General features: G+C 38.0%; 1 protein-coding gene and 1 pseudogene across 1 annotated transcript in view; both read right to left on the bottom strand.

Moving 5' to 3' along the window:
• INTS4 (integrator complex subunit 4) overlaps positions 1-23,558 on the bottom strand; it is a 98,935-nt gene that overhangs the window by 68,059 nt on the left and 7,318 nt on the right. Inside the window, exons 3-4 of the mRNA XM_020915159.2 lie at positions 16,963-17,080; positions 7,086-7,192 (exon numbers count right to left, since the gene is read on the bottom strand). Coding sequence (XP_020770818.2) covers positions 7,086-7,192; positions 16,963-17,080 — 225 coding nt within the window. The remainder of the gene's footprint in view (positions 1-7,085; positions 7,193-16,962; positions 17,081-23,558) is intronic.
• Positions 13,439-15,398, bottom strand: LOC139031730 (peptidyl-prolyl cis-trans isomerase A pseudogene; annotated as a pseudogene).

Here is a 23,558-nt window from a genome sequence, read left to right as displayed (position 1 = left end):
TATCAAGAAAATCCAAGAATGAGGTTAAATAAGACAAAAATAACTTACTGACTTATTCAGTTTCAATATGGATTTTTTTCTTTCTTTTTTTGGGGGGGTTGAGGGGGGTGGTGGTTGCTGAGCACTGCACAGCTTATGATAATCTTAGTACCCAACCAGGGATTGAAGCTGGGCCACAACAGTGAAAGTGCCGAGTTCTAACCACTGGACCCATCAAGGAATTCCCATCAACATGGATTATTTTTAAGCACAGATAAAAATTTAACATACCAAGCAATGGAAATTATTCTAAGAGACAACCTCTCCTAACAAAAGAACACACAATATTTGCTCAGGTGGTATTTGATAAATGTTAAAATGTTGCCGTGCTTCTGTTGCCTGAAGAGCTTAAGGTACTTTTGCCACAGAATTAAAGGAACAAAAGAGAAACAGAGAGACCAGAAGAGGTGAGATAGAAAAAGAGAAACAAAGAATTAAACTAGGCTCTAAGGAAGCCATACATACAAAAATGACAAGACATTTATTTCCTAGAAAAATCTTCACAAATAAAAAAGTAGAAGACCTCCAATTTCAGTTATGCAGATTCTGCAGAAGACTTAGTAATTTCCTGGCCAAATTTAAATCTCATCATCTATCAAATGAGGATTAGTTGCACAATAGCTCAGCTAGTGAAGAATATGCCTGTAATGCAGGAGAACCCTGTTCGACTCCTGGGTCAGGAAGATCCCCTAGAGAAGGGACAGGCTACCCACTCCAGTATTCTTAGGCTTCCTTAGTGACTCAGATGGTAAAGAATCCACCTGCAGTGTGGGAGACCTGAGTTCAATCCTTGAGTTAGGAAAATCCCTGGAGGAGGGCAGGGCAACCCACTCCACTACTCTTGCCTGGAGAATCCCACGGACAGAGGAGCCTGGTGGGCTACAGTCCATGGGGTTGCAAAGAGTGACTAAGCATAATACAGCACACAGTACCTCAAAGGATTACTGACAGAATAATAATTACTGACAGAGATGAACTTTGAGATGTTAAGAATACCCAGAAGTATGACTTTCTTCCTACTATGAAACAAAAAAATGAAAGATTCATATCTCATATTTTGAAAATATACAAAGGAACAATATGAACTTCAAAAAATAATGATAGAACAGATTATAATATTTTGAATAAATAGGAGATTGATAAAAAGGGAGGGAGGGGAAGAGAGGGAAGGAAAACTTTTCTTACAATAGTATGCCAAATAAAAAATATAGATGGAATAACAGTGTTAGAATATCACCATTTTGCAATAATCAGAGTTATAAATGACTCAGCAAGATTAATAGTTGCTAAAATAGAGAATAAAAGTTTGATGGGGAAGAGGACATTTACATTATCTCACAGTATCTCCCCACAAATTACTCATTAATCACAGGAGGAAATAACTCTACAATGAAAAACCTGGCAGACACTACCTTAACCAAGTATCAAAGTTAACACCAATAATGAGTCAGACCTCGCGTGTACCTTATGATATGATGCACTGAGGACACAGTATTATTTATGTATTATTCCCACCAAAACATGTAATTTGAATCTAAACAGAGGAAACGCCCGATAAATCCAGGTTGAAAGACATTCTAGGGATTTCCTGGTGGTCCAGTGGTTAAGAATCCGCCTTGCAATGCAAGGGACACCAGTTTGATTCCTGGTCTGGGAAGATCTTACATATTGTGGAGCGGCTAAGCGTGTGTGCCACAACTACTGAGTTTGCTCTCTAGAGCCTGAAAGCTGCAACTGGAGAAAGCCCACACGCAGCAATGAAGACCCAGTGCAGCCAAAAAATAAAATTAATAAATAAACATCTTAAAAAGACATTCTATAAAGTAAACACTTATACTAAAGTTAAGGTCATGAAAAACACAGAGAGCCTGAGGGACCTTTCCAGATTAAAGAAAACAGGGACATGAAAACTAAATGCAATGTGTGATTCTGGACCAGAAAAGAAAAATTTATATAAAATATAATATAAAAGACAATAGGTAGAATTTGAATCAAGTCTAATACTACTACAGATTAGCATTATATCAAAGTTAAATCTCCTGGGAATTCCCTGGCAGTCCAGTGTAGGATTCCATGTTTCCACTGCAGGGCGCATGAGTTCAATCCCTGGTTGGGGAACTAAGATCTCACAGACCAAGCAGTCAAAAAAAGAAACAGACAAAATCCAGAGTTAAATTTCTTGATTTTGAAAACTTGGTTTATAAAAATGATTTCCTCCTTCTTAAGAAATAAAAATTTAAGTATTTAGTGGAAAAGAAGCATAATGTCTGCGATTTACTCTTAAATGGTTCAGTAAAATATATATAGAGAGAGTGAAAGTGAAAGTTGCTCAGTCATGTCCAACTCTTTGCAACCCCATGGACTATACAGTCCTTGGAATTCTCCAGGCCAGAACACTGGAGTGGGTAGCCTTTCCCTTCTCCGGGGGATCTTCCTAACTCAGGGATCGAATCCAGTCTCCCTCACTGCAAGCGGATTCTTTACCAACTGAGCTATCAGGGAAGCCCCCAACATAGAGAGAGAATCATAAAGCAAATGCAGGAGAATGTTAATGACTGATGAGTCAAAAAGAAGGGTATATGGAAATCTCTTGTACTATTTTCAAAATTTTTTTTAGTAAGTTTGCAATTGTTGGGTTATTTGGACTTTGTCCCACACCCAACCAAATGCTTTCCCAGAATTCTCTGAGTGAAAGGCACCTCCATCTAATCTGGCATGTAAGCTGGAAATGGGAAATATCCTCAGCAATTCCTTCACCAATTATCAAATCCTGCCAATCTTACTTCCTAAATATTTCTCAAATCTATCCATATCTTCCCATCTTTCTATAACTTTAATTCAAACTACAATAACCTTTCATGTAGGCTACTACAATAACATCCTTTACTATCTGAGCCACAAGGGAAGCCTAGTGCAATAACAACCTAACCGGCTTCTTGTCCAATAAGTTCTCTAGAACATATCTGGCTTTTCTTAAAATGTTTCTGTTTGGTTTTGGTACTAAGGTTATACTAGTCTCATAGAATCAGTTGAGAAATGCTGCTTCTTTTCTACTTCTTAGGAAAATCTGTGAAGAATTGGTATGAATTCTTATTTAAAATGTTTGATTCAAAGCCATCTGGGCCTGAGCTTCTTTTTGTAGGTAAGTTTTTGTTTTTTTCATTACTAATTTAATTACTTGTTATAAGTACATTTGGATTGTCTACTCCTTCTTGAGATAGTTTTCGCAGTTTGTATCTTTGTAGGAATTAGTAGGAATTTGTGCATTCTTTTATTGGCATAAAATCGTTCATAGTATTTTTTTATAATCCTTTTTATTTCTATCGGGTCAGCAGAAATGGCCTCTTTTCATTTATGATTCTAGCACTTTGAGCCCTCATTTTTTCCTTTCCAAAAATAAAGGTTTCTCAATTTTGTTGATATTTACAAAGAACAAGCTTTTGCTTCTTTGATTTTTCTCTACTGTTTTTCTACTCTTGATTTCATTCATTTCCACTCTAGTCTTTCTTACTTCCTTCCTTCTGCATGCTTTTATATTTAATGTGCTCTTCTTTACCCAGCATCTTAGGTAAAAGAATAAGGTACTAGAATGAGATCTTTCTTCTTTTTTTACTATGGACACTAATTGCCATAAATTTCCCTCTAAGCGTGCAGTAGCTGCAGCCCAGTTTTGGTACGCAGTGCATTCATTCACCTCAAAGTATTCACTAATTTACGTGCTGATTTCCTGACTCACTGGTTAAGCAGGAGCATGTTGTTTAGTTTCCACATATTTGTGGTTTTCCTAATTTTTTTCTGTTACTCATATAATTTAATTCCATTATAGCTGGAAAACATACTCTGCATTATTTCTATTAAAAGGGGGAATGTTATTTTAATGTGAATCATATCTCAAAGATCACTATATGCCAAAAATCACAGACAAAATAGCATTAAGCAATAGAAACAGTAACTATAGTTATGAATCATAGACAGCCTTTATTTACTTGAATTTGCAAAAGCTTGTGGCAGATTTCTACCCAGTTATGAGCCTCTACAAATGGGGAAGGCACGCACAAAAAATCCATATGAGAAACTAGAAAGAACATGCAAAGTTCATTCCCAAGACAGAACCAGAGAGCAAATTGCCAACATCCGTTGGATCATCGAAAAAGCACAAGAGTTCCAGAAAAAACATCTGCTTTACCGACTACGCCAAAACCTTTATGTGGATCACAACAAACTGTGGAAAATTCTTAAAGAGATGGGAATACCAGACCACCTGACCTGCCTCCTGAGAAATATGTATGCAGGTCAAGAAGCAATAGTTAGAACTGGATATGGAACAATAGACTGGTTCCAAATCGGGAAAGGAGTACGTCAAGGCTGTATCTTATTTAACTTCTAGGCAGAGTACATCATGAGAAATGCCAGGCTGGATGAAGCACAAGCTGGAATCAAGACTGCTGGGAGAAATATCAATAACTTCAGATATGCAGATGACACGACCCCCATGGCAGGAAGTGAAGAAGAACTAAAGAGCCTCTTGAAGAAAGTGAAAGAGGAGACTGAAAAAGCTGGCTTAAAACTCAACATTCAGAAAACTAAGATCATGGCATCTGGTCCCATCACTTCAAGGCAAATAGATGGGGAAATAATGGAAACAGTGAGAGTCTTTATTTTGGGGGGCTCCAAAATCCCTGCAGGTAGTGACTGCAGCCATGAAACTAAAAGACGCTTGCTCCTTGGAAGAAAAGCTATGACCAACCTACAGAACATATTGAAAACAGAGACACTACTTTGCCAACAAAGGTCAGTCTAGTCAAAGCTATGGTTCTTCCAGTATTCATGTACAGATGTGAGAGCTGGACTATAAAGAAAGCTGAGTGCCGAAGAATTGATGCTTTTGAATGGTGGTGTTGGAGAAGATTCTTGAAAATCCCTTGGATGGCAAGGAGATCCAACCAGTCCATCCTAAAGGAAATCAGTTCTGAATATTCATTGGAAGGACTGATGCTAAAGCTGAAACTCCAATACTCTGGGCACCTAATGAGAAGAATTGACTCATCTGAAAAGATCCTGATGCTGGGCAAGATTGAAGGTGAGAAGAGAAGGGGATGACAGAGGATGAGATGGCTGGATGGCATCACTGACTCGATGGACATGAGTTTGAGTAAACTCTGGGAGTTGGTGATGGACAGGGAGGCCTGGAGTGCTGCAGGCCATGAGGTTGCAAACAGTAAGACACAACTGAGCGATTGAACTGAACTGAACTGAAGACAGGACATACAAATGAAGAAAAAATAGGGAAAATTTTTAAATGAAATACCATTTCCTTCTTATCAAATTAACAGGTTTACGTTGCTTTTAAAACATTAATATCCAAATGCTAGAATAATATGTGAAATTATGCACTCTCATATACTGTGGATAGGCTTAAACTAGCATACTGTAGAAAATAATTTGCCAAAAGTATCAAAAGCCTTAAAAACAAAAATTCTAAATGCTTTCATCCAGTAATTCTACTGTGACAATGTATGTTTAGGAAATAACCCTAGATACAGGAAATACTTTAGACTAATCATATTCACTGTGTGGTATTATTTACTATTTTAAAAAATGGCTACAATATAAATGTCCACTATTAAGAGAATGGTTAGGCCAAACTATGGTTTGATTACTGGACAAAATATCATGCATCCATTAAAAATATTTATAAAACATTTACAATATAAAGAAAATACTTCTGTTACGTTAGTCAAAAAGCAAAACTGAATATAGGATATGATTACAGCTATATGAGGAAAAAGAAAGCAAACAATCTGTATACAGAAAAAATGTCAGAAAGGATACACCAAAAGGCTAATAATGGTTGCCTTTACATAGTGAATTATGAGTGTAGTTCTTTCTTTATACTTCTTTCCAAATTTCCATGAGTATAAATTTTTATAATTAAAGATTTCTTTAGAACAAATTTAAGAAACTATTGCTTCAAGCAGATTAATCCACTAAGTAAAACACCTCTCTCATAAGCACAACCTCCCAGATACCTATATTCTCTCACGTGGAAGATGTACGTATTCTCTCAAACATGTAATTCCTAGTTTTCTTCCACTTAAGCTTTTAATACTGTACTTCTCAAAGTGTTGCAGGCTTTTTCGTTGTTGTCATTGTTTATTAAGATAAATGAAATACTCTTTCCTGAGGTTCAGAAATAATTTTCTAATTCCATGAATGTAACCCTTCCACAATTTAAACACATTGTCTCCTTATATTCTCAAAACAAATTTATCAAAAAGATTAAAAGTAAAGCCAATTCTACAAGGTTTAGGAGCTGGTGCTATGCACAAAAAGAAGCTAATTAAAAGTTCCAAATTAAAAAGAATTTGGCTTTGGAATCAGAAAAGAGTTTATGCCCTGGTTCTGCAACTTCCTAAGTATGAAAACGTGGACAAACTAAACTCCTTCAACCTCATTTCCCATGTTAGTAAAAGAGATATAACAGCAGTTCCCTAAAGGACTATGAGGAACAAATGAAAGTATCATAATTCCTAACTGTTTACAGGTGTTATGCCTGAGAAGAGGGACTAGGAGGGAAAGATGGAGTGGCTTTCACTTATTTTATTTCTGTATTAGTTAACTTTGTTTTTAACAATGAGCACACACCATAGGAATAAAATTACTTTTCTTTCAAAAAGATAAAAAATAGTACCATAAATTAGCCTCCAACTAATAAAAATAAATGGAAAAAAAAAAAATAGTACCATAATAAGGAGAGAGCATATGTTAGACATGGAATACATGGTAGTTCCCGTAATTATTTTCATTTCTTTTGGGACAGTGAGGAAGTTCATTTTATAACAAGTTACTCAACTTTATTCCTAATCCAACATCAAGAAACAAACAAAAAATGAAGCAGTTCTTAAAGCTATTTAAGAGTCTTTGGCAATTCTCAGTTATAGACTTAGGATGGAGGTAAGCAGATCTGACAGCTCAGGTCACTTCTCCAGATAATGCAAAACTGTTCAGTAAAGAGGCAACCCTGTATCTAACCATTATATTCTTACCTTGCAGGCTACATCAACTAATCGCATCTGGATAGCTTGATTCTCTGGGAGTTTAGTGCCAATTGCAAGCAAAGTGTCCAACAGTTGAGCAAGGACTTGATGAGACTCTAGAAAGGAAGATGGAAAGTTAGGTTTTAGAATTTCAAAAGGAGATTACTATAGAAACTAAATTTACTTGGGTATAAAGAATGCAGATTTTTTGTCAGCTGAGTTCTGCTGTTTGATTCTTGATTCCCCTCAACTAAAAGCTAAGTTCCTAAAGGGATCATGTCTAAAAATTTGAGTCCTCCACAGGATGTGACATAGTGCTCCAAAAATGTTCAGTGCTTGACTAATTCAAAGGCTTTTCACTGCCTTCAAAATAGTCTAAATTCCTTAGCAGGACACATATACATACTAGTCCCTCCACGATGCCTAGTTCGCCCTACTTTATTAGCCTCATCTCTTTCAGGTTTCCCTAGCTGCCTTTTCCCCAATTACTTATGATTCCATGTCCCCCATCTTTGCTCAGGCCCACTTCCCTACTGAGAATGCTTTCACCTACATCCTGCTCCATCCTCAGCCCCACTCCCCAGAGAGCACCTCCTGTATGGTGCTTTTCACTCCTCCCCTAAAAATATTGACCATTTCTTCGTTCATGTTTCCACTGAACCCTTTACATAAACCGTAACTTTATGATACTTATTTGAATATCAGACAAAACCAGGAAACGGAAAGATCCTTAAGGGCAAGGACTATGTTTCATTCACCTTTGTATTCGCAGAATCTAGTATGCCTCGTTACATGCTCAACGGATGCTTAATAAATGGGAAAACAGACAAGTCCAAGGACATCACTATCAATCACCTTAACCAGATTCTCTTCTTTGTTCCAAAATATGGTTCTATGGTTCTACACTAGTGGTATACAAGAGGATCTAGGAGGCATGCAGAAAGTAATTTTTATGATAATAACCTTGTACAGACATACTTTGTTTTATTGTGCTTCATTTTACTGCACTTTGTAGATACTATATTTTTTATAAATTGAAGATTTTCCTCAATCCTGCTTATTAAGCAAGTCTTCTGCACCATTTTTCAACAGCATTGCTCACTTCATGTTTGTCACCTTTTGGTAATTCTTGCAGTATGTCAAACTTTCATTACTTTATTTGTTATGGTGATTTGTAGTCAATGATCTTTGATGTCACTATTGCAAAAAGATCACTACTTGCTAAAGGCTCAGATTATGGTTAACATTTTTTATCAGTACAGTATTAAGGTAGTACATTCTTCTTAGACATAATGCTATTGCACACAATAAACTACAGTGTAGTATAGACATTACTTTTATCTGCACTGGGAAATCAAATACTCAGGTGACTCGCTTTACTGCAATATTTAATTTACTGTGATCATCTGGAACAGAATCTGCCATATCTCAGAGGTATGCATGTATATATTTTAAAGAACAAAATAAAAATTATAGTTACTATGCTGATGACATTAATTTCCTTTTACTATTACTAATATAGTCTCTTTAATTTTATTTAACTAAAAAAAAATAACTGTCCACTTAAGAAAAACATTAAGAAATCCATAATATAGATGGGAAACAAATGTCAAAAATGATAATAATATATAAACAACTAAAGCTTAAAAAAAAAGCTTAAAACAAACAAACAAAAAAGCTTATAAAACACTGGGAAAATCACCTCTTAAAAACACTTCCAGTAAGATACACTAGATTGAACACCTCTGTTTATCACTAATTTTTTCTTAAAACCTCATTAACATATAAAGAAACTGTAAAAGTATAAACTTACAAGGACAAGAAAACAGAAGAAGAATAGTAAGCAGATGAGAAAAGTCAAATTTTTTCAGAGATGGCAAGCAAATGAAAAAGTCTATGGCAAAACTGAGAAATCTAATACTAAATGCCTACTGAGGAGGGTGTCACAACAGAGCAAATAAATTCCAGCCATATGCCAAGCAAGATTCAGGAATCATAGATATAAAAGAAAAGAAAAAAAAAAAAAACAACCACAAAACACCCCAAAATGGAGTGAGGCATGGATTTGTTTAAAGTTTCTATAAGAAGTAGCTGGACCGCCACCTCCTTCCCTATGCTATACAACAAGTTAATCAACCACTGAAGTAGAGCTTTTTCCTCTAAAAATTAGGGCAGAAAGGATCTAATCTGGCAGATGCGAGGTGAGGAAAGGAAGGAAATATAATAAAGATAATATATAATAAATATAAACATAACCAATCTGACCACATGGATCACAGCCTTGTCTAACTCAATGAAACTATGAGCCATGTCATGTAGTTCTACCCAAGATGGACGGGTCATGGAGGAGAGTTCTGACAAAACGTGGCCCACTGGAGAAGGGACTTCAGTATCCTTGGCTCAAGAACCCCATGAACAGTATGAAAAGGCAAAAAGATAGGACACTGAAAGATGAACTACTCAGGTCGGTAGGTGCCCAATATGCTACCAGAGATCAGTAGAAAAATAACTCGAGAAAGAAGGAAGAGACAGAGCCAAAGCAAAAACAACACCCAGTTGTGGATGAGACTGGTGATGGAAGTGAAGTCCAATGCTGTAAAGAGCAATACTGCATAGGAACCTGGAATGTTAGGTCCGTGAATCAAGGCAAACTGAAAGTGCTCAAAGAGGAGATCACAAGAATGAACATAGGCACTTTAGAAATAATCAGCAAACTTAACTGGCCTGGAATGGGTGAATTTAATTCAGATGACCATTTTATCTACTACTGTGGACAAGAATCCCGAAGAAATGGAGTAGCCATCACAGTCAACAAGAGTCTGAAATGTAGTACTTGGAGGCAATTGCAAAAACGACAGAATGATCTCTGTTCGTTTCCAAGGCAAACCATTCATATTACACTAATCCAAGCCTATGCCCCGACCAGTAACACTGAAGAAGCTGAAGTTGAAGAGTTCTATGAAGACCTAAAATACCTTCTTAAACTAACATCCAAAAAAGATGTCTTTTCATTACAGGGGACTAGGATGCACAAGTAGGAAGTCAAGAAGTACATGGAGTAACAGGCAAATTTGGCCTTGGAGTACAGAATGAAGCAGGGCAAAGGCTAACAGAGAACACACTGGTCACAGCAAACACCCTCTTCCAACAACACAAGGGAAGACTCTACACATGGACATCACCAGATGGTCAACACCAAAATCAGACTGATTATATTCTTTGCAGCCAAACATAGAGAAGCTCTATACAGTCATCAAAAACAAAACCAGAAGTTGACTGTGGCTCAGATCCTGAGCTCCTTATTGCCAAATTCAGACTTAAACTGAAGAAAGTAAGAAAACCCACTAGACCATTCAGGTGTGAACTAAATCTAATTCCTTACGATTATACCGTGGAAATGACAAATAGATTCAAGGGATTAGATCTGATATACAGAGTGCCTGAAGAACTAAGGATAGAGGTTCATGACATTGTACAGGAGACAGGGATCAAGACCATCCCCAAGAAAAAGAAATGCAAAATGGTTGTCTGAGGAGGTCCTACAAATAGCTATGAAAAGAAGAGAAGTGAAAGGCAAAGGAGAAAAGGAAAGATATACCCATTTGAGTGCAGAGTTCCAAAGAATAGCAAGGAGAGATAAGAAAACCTTCCTCAGTGATCAGTGCAAAGAAATAAGGGGAAATAACAGAATGGGAAAGACTAGAGATCTCTTCAAGAAAATCAGAGATACCAAGGAACATTTATGCAAAGATGGGCACAATAAAGGACAGAAATGGTATGGACCTAACAGAAGCAGAAGATATTAAGAAGAGGTGGCAAGGATACACAGAAGAACTATACAAAAAAGATCTTCATGACCCAGATAATCACGATGATGTGATCACTCACCTAGAGCCAGACATCCTAGAATGTGAAGTCAAGTGGGCGTTAGGAAGCATCTCTATGAACAAAGCTAGTGGAAGTGATGGAATTCCAGTTGAGCTATTTCAAATCCTAAAAGATGATGCTGTGAAAGTGCTGCACTCAATATGCCAGCAAATTTGTAAAACCCAGCAGGGGCCACAGGACTGGAAAAGGTCAGTTTTCATTCCAATCCCTAAGAAATGCAATGGCTCAAGCTACTGCACAACTAAGAATACTCAAGCTACTGCACAACTGCACTCATCTCATACACTAGCAAAGTAATATTCAAAATTCTCCAAGCCAGGCTTCAACAGTACATGAACCATGAACTTCAGATGTTCAAGCTGGATTTAGAAAAGGCAGAGGAAACAGAGATCAAATTGTCAAGATCCGCTGAATCATCGAAAAAGCAAGAGAGTTCCAGAAAAACATCTATGTCTGCTTTACTGACTATGCCAAAGCCTTTGACCTGTGTGGAAAATTCTAAAGAGACGGAATACCAGACCACCTGACCTGCCTCCTGAGAAATCCGTATGCAGGTCAAGAAGCAACAGTTAGAACTGGACGTGGAACAACAGACTGGTTCCAAATCGGGAAAGGAGTATGTCAAGGCTGTATATTGTCACCCTGCTTATTTAACTTCTATGCAGAGTACATCATGAGAAATGCCAGGCTGGATGAAGCACAAGCTGGAATCAAGACTGCAAGGAGAACTATTAATAATGTCATCTCAGATATGCAGATGATACCACCCTATGGCAGAAAGTAAAGAACTAAAGAGCCTCTTGATGAAAGTGAAAGAGGAGAGTGAAAAAGCTGGCTTAAAACTCAACATTCAGAAAACTAAGATCATGGCATCTGGTCCCATCACTTCATGGCAAATAGATGGGGAAATAATGGAAACAGTGAGAGTCCTTATTTTGGGGGGCTCCAAAATCATTGCAGGTGGTGACTTGCATCCATGAAAAATTAAAAAACGCTTGCTCCTTGGAAGAAAAGCTATGACCAACCTAGACAGCATATTGAAAAGCAGAGACATTACTTTGCCAACAAAGGTCCGTCTAGTCAAAGCTATGATTCTTCCAGTAGTCATGTATGGATGTGACAGCTTATAAAGAAAGCTGAGTGCGGAATAATTGATGCTTTTGAACTGTGGTATTAGAGAAGACTCTTGAGAGTCCCCTGGACTGCAAGGAGATCCAACCAATCCATCCTAAAGGAAATTAGTCCTGAATATTCATTGGAAGAACTGATCCTGAAGCTGAAACTCCAATACTTTGGCCACCTGATATGAAGAACTGACTCACTGGAAAAGACCCTGATGCTGGGAGAGATTGAAGGCAGGAGAAGGGGATAACAGAGGATGAAATGGTTGGATGGCATCACTGACTTAATGGACATGAGTTTGAGTGAGCTCTGGGAGTTGATGGACAGGGAGGCCTGATGTACTGCAGTCCACGGGTTCGCAAAGTGTTGGACACGACTGAGGGACTGAACTGAACTGATAATAAAGAGCTTAAGAGATAATCAACATACTGAAAATGAGACTCCCTCCCTAACACTCTTTGGCTGCTTTGGCTAAAAAAAAACATGGCAGTCAGGCATCTGTCCTCCCAGCAGGAGAGTCAAAAGTTGACAGGACCACAAAAAACAGCAGAAGACACTACTATTTAACAGTCCTCCAGAGACACATAGGATCATGTTAGAGTGGAGCCTATCAGCTGACAGCCCCATCCATTCACAAAGAACTCCCCATCAGCTTTTTAGTGCCTTATCCTAAACTTCAATGCAAAGCCAAAGATCATCAAGAAAAGTCTCCACAAACACAACACTGTAGGGGACTTCCCTGGTGGTCCTCCATGCTTCCAAAGCACGGGGCCTGGTCCAACCCCTGGTCAGGGAACTAAATCCCACATGCTGCAACTAAAAGATGGGGCATGCCTTGATAAAGACTGAAGATTCTGCAAGCAGCAACCAAGATCTGGCCCAGTCAAACAAGTAATATGGAGAAACAAAACAAAACGAGCACAACAGTGTAAATCAATTATATTCCAATGAGAATATAAGAATTTTTTTAAGTTGAAAAGATTAAAAAAGGAAAGGTAAGTCTCCAATATGAAAGAGGTCACAAAGAGAAAAAAAGGTACTAAGAGAAAACAGAAGAAAGGTGAAGAAATCAATACCACCATACTGCTCTAAAATTTATTTCTTCAAAAAGATGATTCTGCATGACAACCATAAAAAGACAGCTAGACCTTTTTGAACTTAACTTTTTTTTTAATTGTTTAGTTTTTATTTCATAATCATAAATTTAACTTTGCAATCCAGCTAAACTTGGAGGGGGATAAGGAAAATATGGAACCCAAAGAACTGTAATGAGAGCACAAAGATTATGGGATATTTCAAGCAGATGGGGGTGAAGGGGTGCTCTCCTGGGCTACAGCAGAATGGTCTGGTGGTTAAGTAAAACACAAGTCAAATTTATTAGATTTGTCCACAGTCAGCAATGGTGATCTTCTTGCTGGTCTTGCCATTCCTGGACCCAAAGCACTCCATGGCTTCCAAGGTATTCATGCCCTCTTTCACCTTGCTAAAGACCACATGCTTGCCATCCAACCACTCAGTCTTGGCAGTGCAGATGAAAAACTGGGAACCGTTTGTGTTGGGGCTAGCATTTGCCATGGACAAGATGCCAGGACCTGTATGCTTCAGGATGAAATTCTCATCATCAAATTTCTCACCACAGATGGACTTGCCACCAGTACCATTATGGTGTGTGAAGTCATCACCCTTGGCACATAAATCCCAGAATTATTCTGTGAAAGCAGGAACCTTTATAACCAAATCCTTTCTCCACAGTGCTCAGAGCACGAAAGTTTTCTGCTGTCTTTGGAACTTTGTCTGCAAACAGCTCAAAAGAGACGTGGCCCAAGCGCTGGCTGTCAACAGTGATGTCAAAGAACATGGTGGGGTTGACCATAGCGAGAGAGCAAGGAAGGCTCCGCGGTGGCGGCATCTGCAAGGCCTGAACTTAACTCTTGACTCTAATAAATCACAAATCTAATCTAAATCTTAAATCCTGGTCTCTCTGCTGAGTTCCAGGCCTACATTGTAACTTCAGGTTAGATGGACAATGCCACAAGAATAAATGAATCCTCCACATTTCTTCTCTAAACCACCCAGTTCATCAAAGCAAATTCCACACAACCACTAAATTATCCTTATAAAACTAGACTTGATCACTTCATGCCTTGTTCAAGGAGAACTAGGTACCCACTGCCTACAAAATAACATTTAAAATTCTCAGCACTCAAGACTGCTACCCTTTGGCTTCAGAACATTTTACCAATGTTTTTCTTCCAAAAGCCCCTTACTTCCTTCCTATTGATCTCTCAAGCAACTCAGTTCTTCAAACATCTCTTATACTTTGCCAGTCTTCTATCTTCTATCATCATGTTCCTTCTTGGTACCACTCTTCCCCAAATTTGGAGGATTTGGACTTTCCAAACCTACCTTTTCACTAAGCCTTTCTAGAGCCCATCAGTCAGCACTGATCCCATTCTCTCCTCTGCTCCCACAGTATGTTAATTATACCTCCTCTAAAACAAGCTTGACATTATCATTAGTGGTGTAGCATGTACTAGAGAAGCAATGCTTGCCAAAGAATTATAAAATTTAGGCATTTGATGAACTTAACTTAAAGACTTCTGAACCAAAGTGCAGACCACAGTCTTGGATTTGGTAATATTAAGACTGATAATTGGGAAACTCTTAACTTTAAGCCGCAAATACAAAGTGACTTCAGCAGTCACTTTAATTCCCTGGAGTTCATCTTCCTCAGCCTTGAAATAAAGGGCTTGAATTAGATGAAACTTATGGTCCCTTCCAATTCTATCTTCTATGACTCTAGGTGGGCCAGGAACAGGGAACCAGGAAGAGTCCTAGACCAGATCTCTTAGAGACAATTAAGTAAGAAACATTAGAATACTTAAAGTAAAACAGCTATTTCCATGAATACTGCATAGTTTGGCTATAATGAGCTCTGATTTAAAACTAAGTCTCTGTCTTAATGTTTCTGTTTCAGAGGTGAAGTGTTTTTAGTTAAATCTTAGTCCATAAAAGAGCCCCACACTAAGCTCTCAGTTCTGTCACCACTTTTGGCTAGACCAAGTCACTTCAACTCATCTCAGCTCTCTGGGACTTAACAGTCTTGTCATCTGCAAACTGCAGCAATTAGACAAGATGATCACTAGAAGGCCATTTATATCTCAAATAGTCTATGACTCTATGAAATCCCCAATCATAAAGTAAGAAATTCTTCCAAGGATAGCTCATATAAGAACTTTTTCCATGTAAAAAAAAAAGGATATTGAGGCAATGTAATTGCTTTGGTGCTTTTAAAAGAAGTATTTTTTTTGCCACTACCTACAAGAGTAAAGAAATATCTATTAGTATGTAATATATTATCAACACCCTAATTTTTATGAAGGTAATGTATAAAAATGAGAAAATTATATATAATGTTAAGTAAATATACTAAAAGATAAAATAATACACTCACTGTAAGTACAACCATATAAAACTTATGTAAGTAAAAGATAATATGTAAAACAAATAGTTTTATGGTAGCAGTAGGAATATTTTTAAATTTTTCCCTTAATATCACTACATTGGCCTTTCAATAAATATCAAAAAAAGTTTTTAAGGTTTGATTGTTTCCTATGAATTATAAGTCTGGGGTCAAAATTCAATACAACTAAAACTTAAAGTTATTCCTAACAAAAAATATTTTCAATTTCAACCAATGGGCCATTTATATTTGTACCATTAGCTGTACAATAAGTGAATTTAGATTATCTCTTGAGTTCACTCATAACCTCCTCAGTTTATAGAATAAAATGTTGTCCAATTTTAAATAGTCGTATTTATTTAAAATGGATACCCTAAAATGAAATAAAACTATTTTCTGCAATTACGACCAATTCAAACAAAACTACAATATTATCGGAAACACCAGCAAAAGATCTTTTTATTTAATTTCAGAGTAAGTATCAAAGCAATGAGGCACTAACTCTATTAGAAAATCTTGTAGATAAATAAAACAAGACACATATAATTAAAAAAAAAATTCTTATGGTGAAACAGTTTTCCTTTTTACCTAAACACTGAGAAGTTTAGTGCACATCAACAAGGAACAAATAGAAAAGGCAACAACATATAGGAACTAAATGGTGGAGGACTCCATGACCAGGGGGGTGTGTGGGGTATGGGTGTGTGTACTCAGTTGCTCAGCCATGTCTGACTCTGCAACCCCATGAACTGTAGCCCACCAGACTCCTCCATGCATGGGATTCTCCAGGCAAGAGTACTGAAGTGGGCAGCCATTCCCTTCTCCAGGGGATCCTCTCGACCCAGGGATCGAATCTGTGCCTCCTGCATTTCTGCCGGTAAAGGCAGGTTCTTACCACTGAGCCACCCAGGAACCCCCTGCTGGGATGGGAGGCACACTCAACAAAACATCAACTCTGTTACAGACTCATAACCTTGAACAAGTCAGTTAACTTCTTTGAGCTTCAGTTTCCCCACCTATAAAATAAGGACAATAGTATCTATCTTATGTCATATGTAAACTACCTTAGGTATATGGCTGTTAGCAGAGGTCAATAAATGATAGCTATTAAGGGACAAACCTGTATTTTAACTCTAAGGTAAATATATGTACATGGTTTTACTGAATCATCCTCGAATTTCTTTTCAATAACCACCAATACAACAAAACTTTGCTCTACACTCTATATAAAAGGAACTAAAGATTTCTGCTCTAATTATACAACTTTTATTTATGTATTTGGTTGCAGAGCGAGGCATAGAGGATCTTAGTTTCCCAACCGGGGATGGAACTCCTGCCCCTTCAGTGGAAGTGCATATCCTAATCACTGGATCACCTGGGAATTCCCTCTACAGCTTTTAAACTGCAACTTACTTTCATTCTGCAGGATATTAATGGCATCATCCATAATGCAGTCTGGTGAAAATCCTGCAGTCTTTGACAGTAAACCCAACAATGATGCAATCTTCAGTCTCACAGATGGATCATTCTCCTGCAACAAAAGAAGCTATTGTTACCTTGATGCTCTACTCCCCGCTAACCAAAAACAGGAACATGGGAAATATCTCAAAAAAGATTCAATGATCCAAGTATTCTCAAGTTCTATTTCTGAAAAATTAGCTATATATGCTTTGGGGGAGAAAGTTTTTCTCAATCTGTATGTTACATCCAAATAATGCAACGTGAATGAGAACATTTTCACGCCTTCCCGATGTCATTAATTTCTAACCAGATGTATGCTTCTGGGATTAAAAGTACCTTTCTTCCACCGTGCAGTCACATTCGGCATGAGCTGCAGCAACTTGCGCCATGAACACTGAGCACTCCAACACTGATGTCAGCGCCACTGTTTTTGAAGCCTCCAGAAATTGGGTGCTGCAGCTACCACTGCTATCACCAGAAAATTTTTGCTCTGTGTTTCTGGATCACTAGATCCGGATCAGAAGTCCAAGGCAGGTAGATCTAATTGTCTGAGTGTCGGTCCAAGGCCTGGGCCTGGATCTCGGTACCAGGGCAAGAGAGACTAAGAAATGATTTACTGGGCTTCCCTGGTGGCCCAGATGGTAAAGAATCCACCTGCAATGCAAGAGACCCAGGTTAGATCCCTGGGTCAGGAAGATCTCCTAATAGAAGGATATGGCAACCCACTCTAGGATTCTTGCCTGGAGAACTCCATGGGCAAGAATTCCACAGGCAGAAGAGCCTGGTGGGCTATAGGCTATGGGGACACAACTGAGTGAATGGTGGTTCAGTGGTTAAGAATCCACTTGCCAAAGGAAACCAGATCTGAAAGAGACACGTGCACCCCAATGTTCATCGCAGCACTGTTTATAATAGCCAGGACATGGAAGCAACCTAGATGCCCATCAGCAGACGAATGGATGAGGAAGCTGTGGTACAAATACACCATGGAATATTACTCAGCCATTAAAAAGAATTCATTTGAATCAGTTCTAATGAGATGGATGAAACTGGAGCCCATTATACAGAGCGAAGTAAGCCAGAAAGATAAAGACCATTACAGTATACGAACACATATATATGGACTTTAGAAAGATGGTAACAATAACCCTATATGCAAAACAGAAAAAGAGATTCAGATGTATAGAACAGACTTGTGGACTCTGGGAGAAGGCGAGGGTGGGATGTTTCAAGAGAACAGCATTGAAACATGTATATTATCTAGGGTGAAACAGATCACCAGCCCAGGTTGGATACATGAGACAAGTGCTCAGGGCTGGTGCACTGGGAAGACCCAGAGGGATCGGGTGGAGAGGGAGGTGGGAGGGGGGACTGGGATGGGGAGTGCATGTAAATCCATGGCTAATTCATTTCAATGTATGACAGAAACTACTGTAATGATGTAGAGTAATTAGCCTCCAACTAATAAAAATAAATGGGAAAAAAAAAAAAAAAGAATCCACTTGCCAATGCAGGGGACACAGGTTCAATCCCTTGTCCAGGAAGACCCCCACATGGTGCAGAGCAACTAAGCCCATGCAACCCCAACTACTGGGCTTGTGCTCTAGAGCCTGCGAGCAGCAGCTACTGAGTCCATGTGCCACAACTACTGAAGTCCAATCACCCAGAACCTGTGCTCTGCAACGAGAGTCACCACCACAATGAGAAACCTGCATATTGCAACTTGGGAGTAGCCCCCACGTGCCACAGCTGGAGAAAACTCATGCACAGAAATGAAGACCTAGAGCAGTCAAAAATAAAATTAATTTTTAAAAAGAATTAACGTAATATCTAGGTTAACCAGTAAAAGAGGTACAAAAAAATGTATAATTCCCAAGCTAATAAAAAGCAGTGAAGGAGAGAATTTTTTAACAAAAGCCAATGCAAAGCACAGTGAGAACTGAGAGGGAAAAAAGAACATTAAGCAGGTAAGATAAATAGAAGGCATTTCATAAGAGGATAGACTTAAAATCATATATTTCAATAAACACATATTATAAAGAACTAAATGTTCCAATTAAAAACTAAACACTGTTAAGTGAAATTTCTCAAAAAACTAACTATATGCTGTTGGGTCACAAAACAAAAAGTGATTAAAAAAAGATTTGAAAATAAAAGGTAGAAATAGGTATATAATGAAAACTTTAATCAAGAGATAGCTGGTATCATTATATAATATTAGACAAAGCCATTATATGCTGACAAGGTTATTTGTAAAGAATCTAAAAGAACCTACACATAATTTATTAAAATTGTTAAATGAGCTTAGCAATGTTGAAGATACAGGGTTTAATAAACAAACAGCAACTGAATTTCTGAATATCCTCTATGTACTACTTAAAAATAAGAATTTTTAAATGCATCATTTACAATAACAAAGTTATCTAGGAATAACTAACAAAAAGATGTACAAAACTTCTACACAGGAAACAGCATTTAAATAATGGACATACCATGTCCACTGACTGTAAGACTCAATGTTATAAAATGTCAATCAGCAAATTGCATCTTAATTACAGAATTAATGCAACCCTAAGCAAAATTCCGGAGAAGGCAATGGCAACCCACGCCAGTATTCTTGCCTGGAGAATCCCAGGGATGGGGGAGCCTGGTGGGCTGCTGTCTATGGGGTCGCACAGAGTCGGACATGACTGAAGCGACTTAGCAGCAGCAGCAGCAATCAAAATTCTGATAAGAAATTTTATTTTCAGGCAGATTTTCACAAGCTGATTTCAAAATTTATCAATAAATTAAAAAACCAAGAATAATTAATATATTCTTAAAGAAGAACAAAGTAGAAGTTACCCTACCAGATGTCAAAATTTATTATAATGCTATACTAAGACATAGCATAGTGTCTATGCTATGCTAACACATAGCATAGTGTTGGAGAAGACTCTTGAGAGTCCCTTGGACTGCAGGGAGATCCAACCAGTCCATCCTAAAGAAGATCAGTCCTGGGTGTTCACTGGACGGACTAATGCTGAAGCTGAAACTCCAATACTTTGGCCACCTCATGCGAAGAGCTGACTCACTGGAAAAGACCCTGATGCTAGGAGGGATTGGGGGCAGGAGGAGGAGACGACAGAGGATGAGATGGCTGGATGGCATCACTGACTCGATGGGCATGAGTTTGAGTAAACTCTGGGAGTTGGTGATGGACAGGGAGGCCTGGTGTGCTGCGATTCATGGGGTCGCAAAGAGTCGGACATGACTGAACGACTGAACTGAACTGATGCTAAGACAGCATAGTACCGGCATAAAAATAGACAAATACACTAGACAGAAACACAAACAATGCATACAAGATTTGTACAAAAATGTTCATGGGAATACTTCTTTTAATAACTAAAAACTGGAGACAATCTAAATGTCCATCAATAATAGAATGAATAAATAAATAATGGTATATTCATACAATGAAATCCTACACTATGGTAAAAATAAATGAACTATAGCTAAAGTTAACAACAAAGATAAATCTCAAGATAGAATTTTGAGCAAGAGTTACACATAAAAAGATACCCACAGAAAGTAAAGGCGGGAAGGAGGAAGGAAGGAAGTGTGGGTTGCATTTAGTACAGGTTTAAATGATTTAAAAAAAAAAAAAAGAAAATTTTAAAGGAAGCTTTTACCCTTAAAGTCAAGAGAGTGATGATTATCTTTGGAAAAGTGAGGAGAAATAATCAGAAAGAGTTTTGGGGGACCTATAAGAGGCTGACTATATTGCATTTCTTAACCTGGATGGCAGTCACATACTGTTTTCATGTTGATCAATAGGATATATGAGTTTTTCTACATAGTCTTTGTGTTACAGTTCATAATAATGTTCTAAAAATATGATAGTTACTTAGATTACTAGGGTAATAGTGGAAACAGGGAGGGATATGGACTCAGATATTTAGAAGGTAAAATCAACATGAGTTGGTAGGAAGGGAATATGGGGAAAGGAAAGGGTGAGGGTGGTATCTTTCTTGGGTTTCTGATATAAGGGTCTATATTGATGGTGGTACATTTCCTGCTATAAGGCAGACTGGAGAATGAATGGAGATACCAAGTTCAGTTCTGAATACAAATAAAAGTCAATTCTTTATGGACTTCAAATCACTGAAATAACATCATCAAATAAAGTAATTGTCTTTCAGAGACAATACACTAATCAAATACCCTAATTTTGTAGTAAGAGAGGACAGAAAAGCTACAGGGTCTTTCTACAGTCTGGAATGGAGTCACAGACCTCCAAACATAGGGAGCAGCTGAGAAAGCAGAAATACTAAGTCTAGCAAATAAGAGGAAGGCAAGAACGGAACAAAAAAGAATGAGAGTATCTGACCCAGTAACATTCTTTCTTCATCTGGATACTTTACTCAAGTTTTTCTACTTTCTGAAATTATCCCCATAACTAAGCTTACAACTGCCTCTGTCAAAAGCCTCTCTAATAACTGCTCTTCTCACCATTAAAATTGTCCTTGTTCAGGCTTTTCTCATCTTGCTATAGACTTAGCAGTCTCCTAGCTGGTCACCCTAACTCCTGTCTTACCTGGCCCTCATTCAATTCCTCCATCCACCATAGCACCCCCAGAGTGATATATCTGAAACAAAAATCCACAAGGCAGAATTCAAGAACCTTCTATTAGATAAGATTTCTAGTCTTATCTCTTAAAGAGCTCTCAATTTAAAATCGACACCAGCCCAACTATCTGTATCTCTTCTAATGTGACAGATTATTTCACATCTCCAAGTCTTTGCTCACAATTCTTCCTTCTTTCTAAAACGCCTTTCCTCTTGTTTTCCAACTAGTCAAAATCTGCTTTTTAAGATTCACCTCAAGCATCACCCTAGCTCAGTTGGTAAAGAATCTGCCTGCAATGCAGGAGACCCAGGTTCAATCCCTGGGTCAGAAGATTCCCTGGAGAAGGAAATGGCAACCCACTTCAGTATTCTTGCCTGGAGAATCCCATGGACAGAGGAGCCTGGCAGGCTACAGTCCATGGGGTCACAAGAATTGGACACGACTTAGTGACTAAACCACCATCAAGCATCACTACTCTATGATGCCCTTCTAGACCTATGCTCCTACGTAAAATGGATTACCTTCTTCTTTAAAAGTTACATCATAACCTGTCACAGGTTTCATGATACCTGTAACACTGTATTGGGTTTCCCTGGTGGCTGAGTGGTAAAGAATCCACCTGCCAAGGCAGGCAACATGGTTCGATCCCTGGGTCGGGAAGATCCCCTGGAGAAGGAAATGGCAATCCACTCCAGTAGTCTTGCCTGGGAAATCAGTGTGTAATTATCCATTTATTGTCTAATCTACCCAATCAGACTCAGATCAGGGATCGTATGTTAATCTCTGTATCACTAATATGAAGCAAACGCCTGGCAGAATTAGTATCCAGAACATTTTGAATGAATGAAAAAAATGAGTAAATTAATAACTCTAGACCTTAACTATCTCTATATCACATGTATTATTTGGTCTACCAACTATACTAGTCCTTAAAGGACAAAGAACATGTCTCACAGTTCTATAACGTCCTCCACAGTAACTAATACAGTAGAATAAATGGAAGAATCCCTCATATGAATTAAGTTCAGATACTGCTACCTGGCCACAGAAAAATTTGTAGTAGAAAAGCAGAAGCCAAAGTAGTTATCCACTAAAATACAAGATACCACATTTCTGGATAAAATAGAAGAAAGATAAATAATAAAACACCAAGGTCATCAATCTATATCTGGACCGACTTGTTTTCACTCGTTAGAATCGATAGAGTCTGCTAGACCTTTGGGGCTAGAATCTACTAGACTAAGGCAAGCAGCATGGCCTGGTTAAACAGCTTAGGGTCTGATTTAAGAACACTTCTTCTAGAGATGGTTATCAGTAATTTTTTAAAAGGAATCTTTTTATTATTAATTTTTGGCCATACCACAAGGCACGCAGGTTGTTCCCCAACCAGGGCCCAAACCCATGACCCCTGCAGTAGAAGCACAGTCTTAACCACTGGACCACCAGGACATCCCTAAAAAGAGTCTTTACTGTTAGAGATATAAACTGAAATTTAAGAGTAAAATGATATGATGCTAGGAATTTGTTTTCACAAGAATCTGGTGCAGAGGGTGAAAGTGGAGGAAATGGAGGTGGACAGTATGAGTTGGGGTGGGGGTGAGAATAAAACAAATCTGGACATGAAATGATAACTGCTGAAACTGGGTAATAATTACATGTGAATTAATTAAACTATTCTCTCTAACTGTATATAGATTTCTTCCATAACAAAAAGTTGAAAAAATATTCCATACAATCCAGAGATTCTACCCCTGGGAATTTATCAGAAGAAAACGAAAATACTAATTCCAAAAGATATGAGCACCCCTGTTTGTTGCAGCACTGTAACAATAGCCAAGATACGGAATAATGTACAGCATCGGGAACATAGTCAATAACTAACATCTTTGTATCGTGACAGATCATAACTCGATTTATTATGGTCATTTTGAAACGC

Source organism: Odocoileus virginianus, chromosome 28 (assembly GCF_023699985.2).
Source record: "Odocoileus virginianus isolate 20LAN1187 ecotype Illinois chromosome 28, Ovbor_1.2, whole genome shotgun sequence".
Lineage (NCBI taxonomy): Eukaryota > Metazoa > Chordata > Mammalia > Artiodactyla > Cervidae > Odocoileus > Odocoileus virginianus.
Note: the sequence above shows the minus strand (reverse complement) of the source record. Positions and strands in the feature narration are given on the sequence as shown.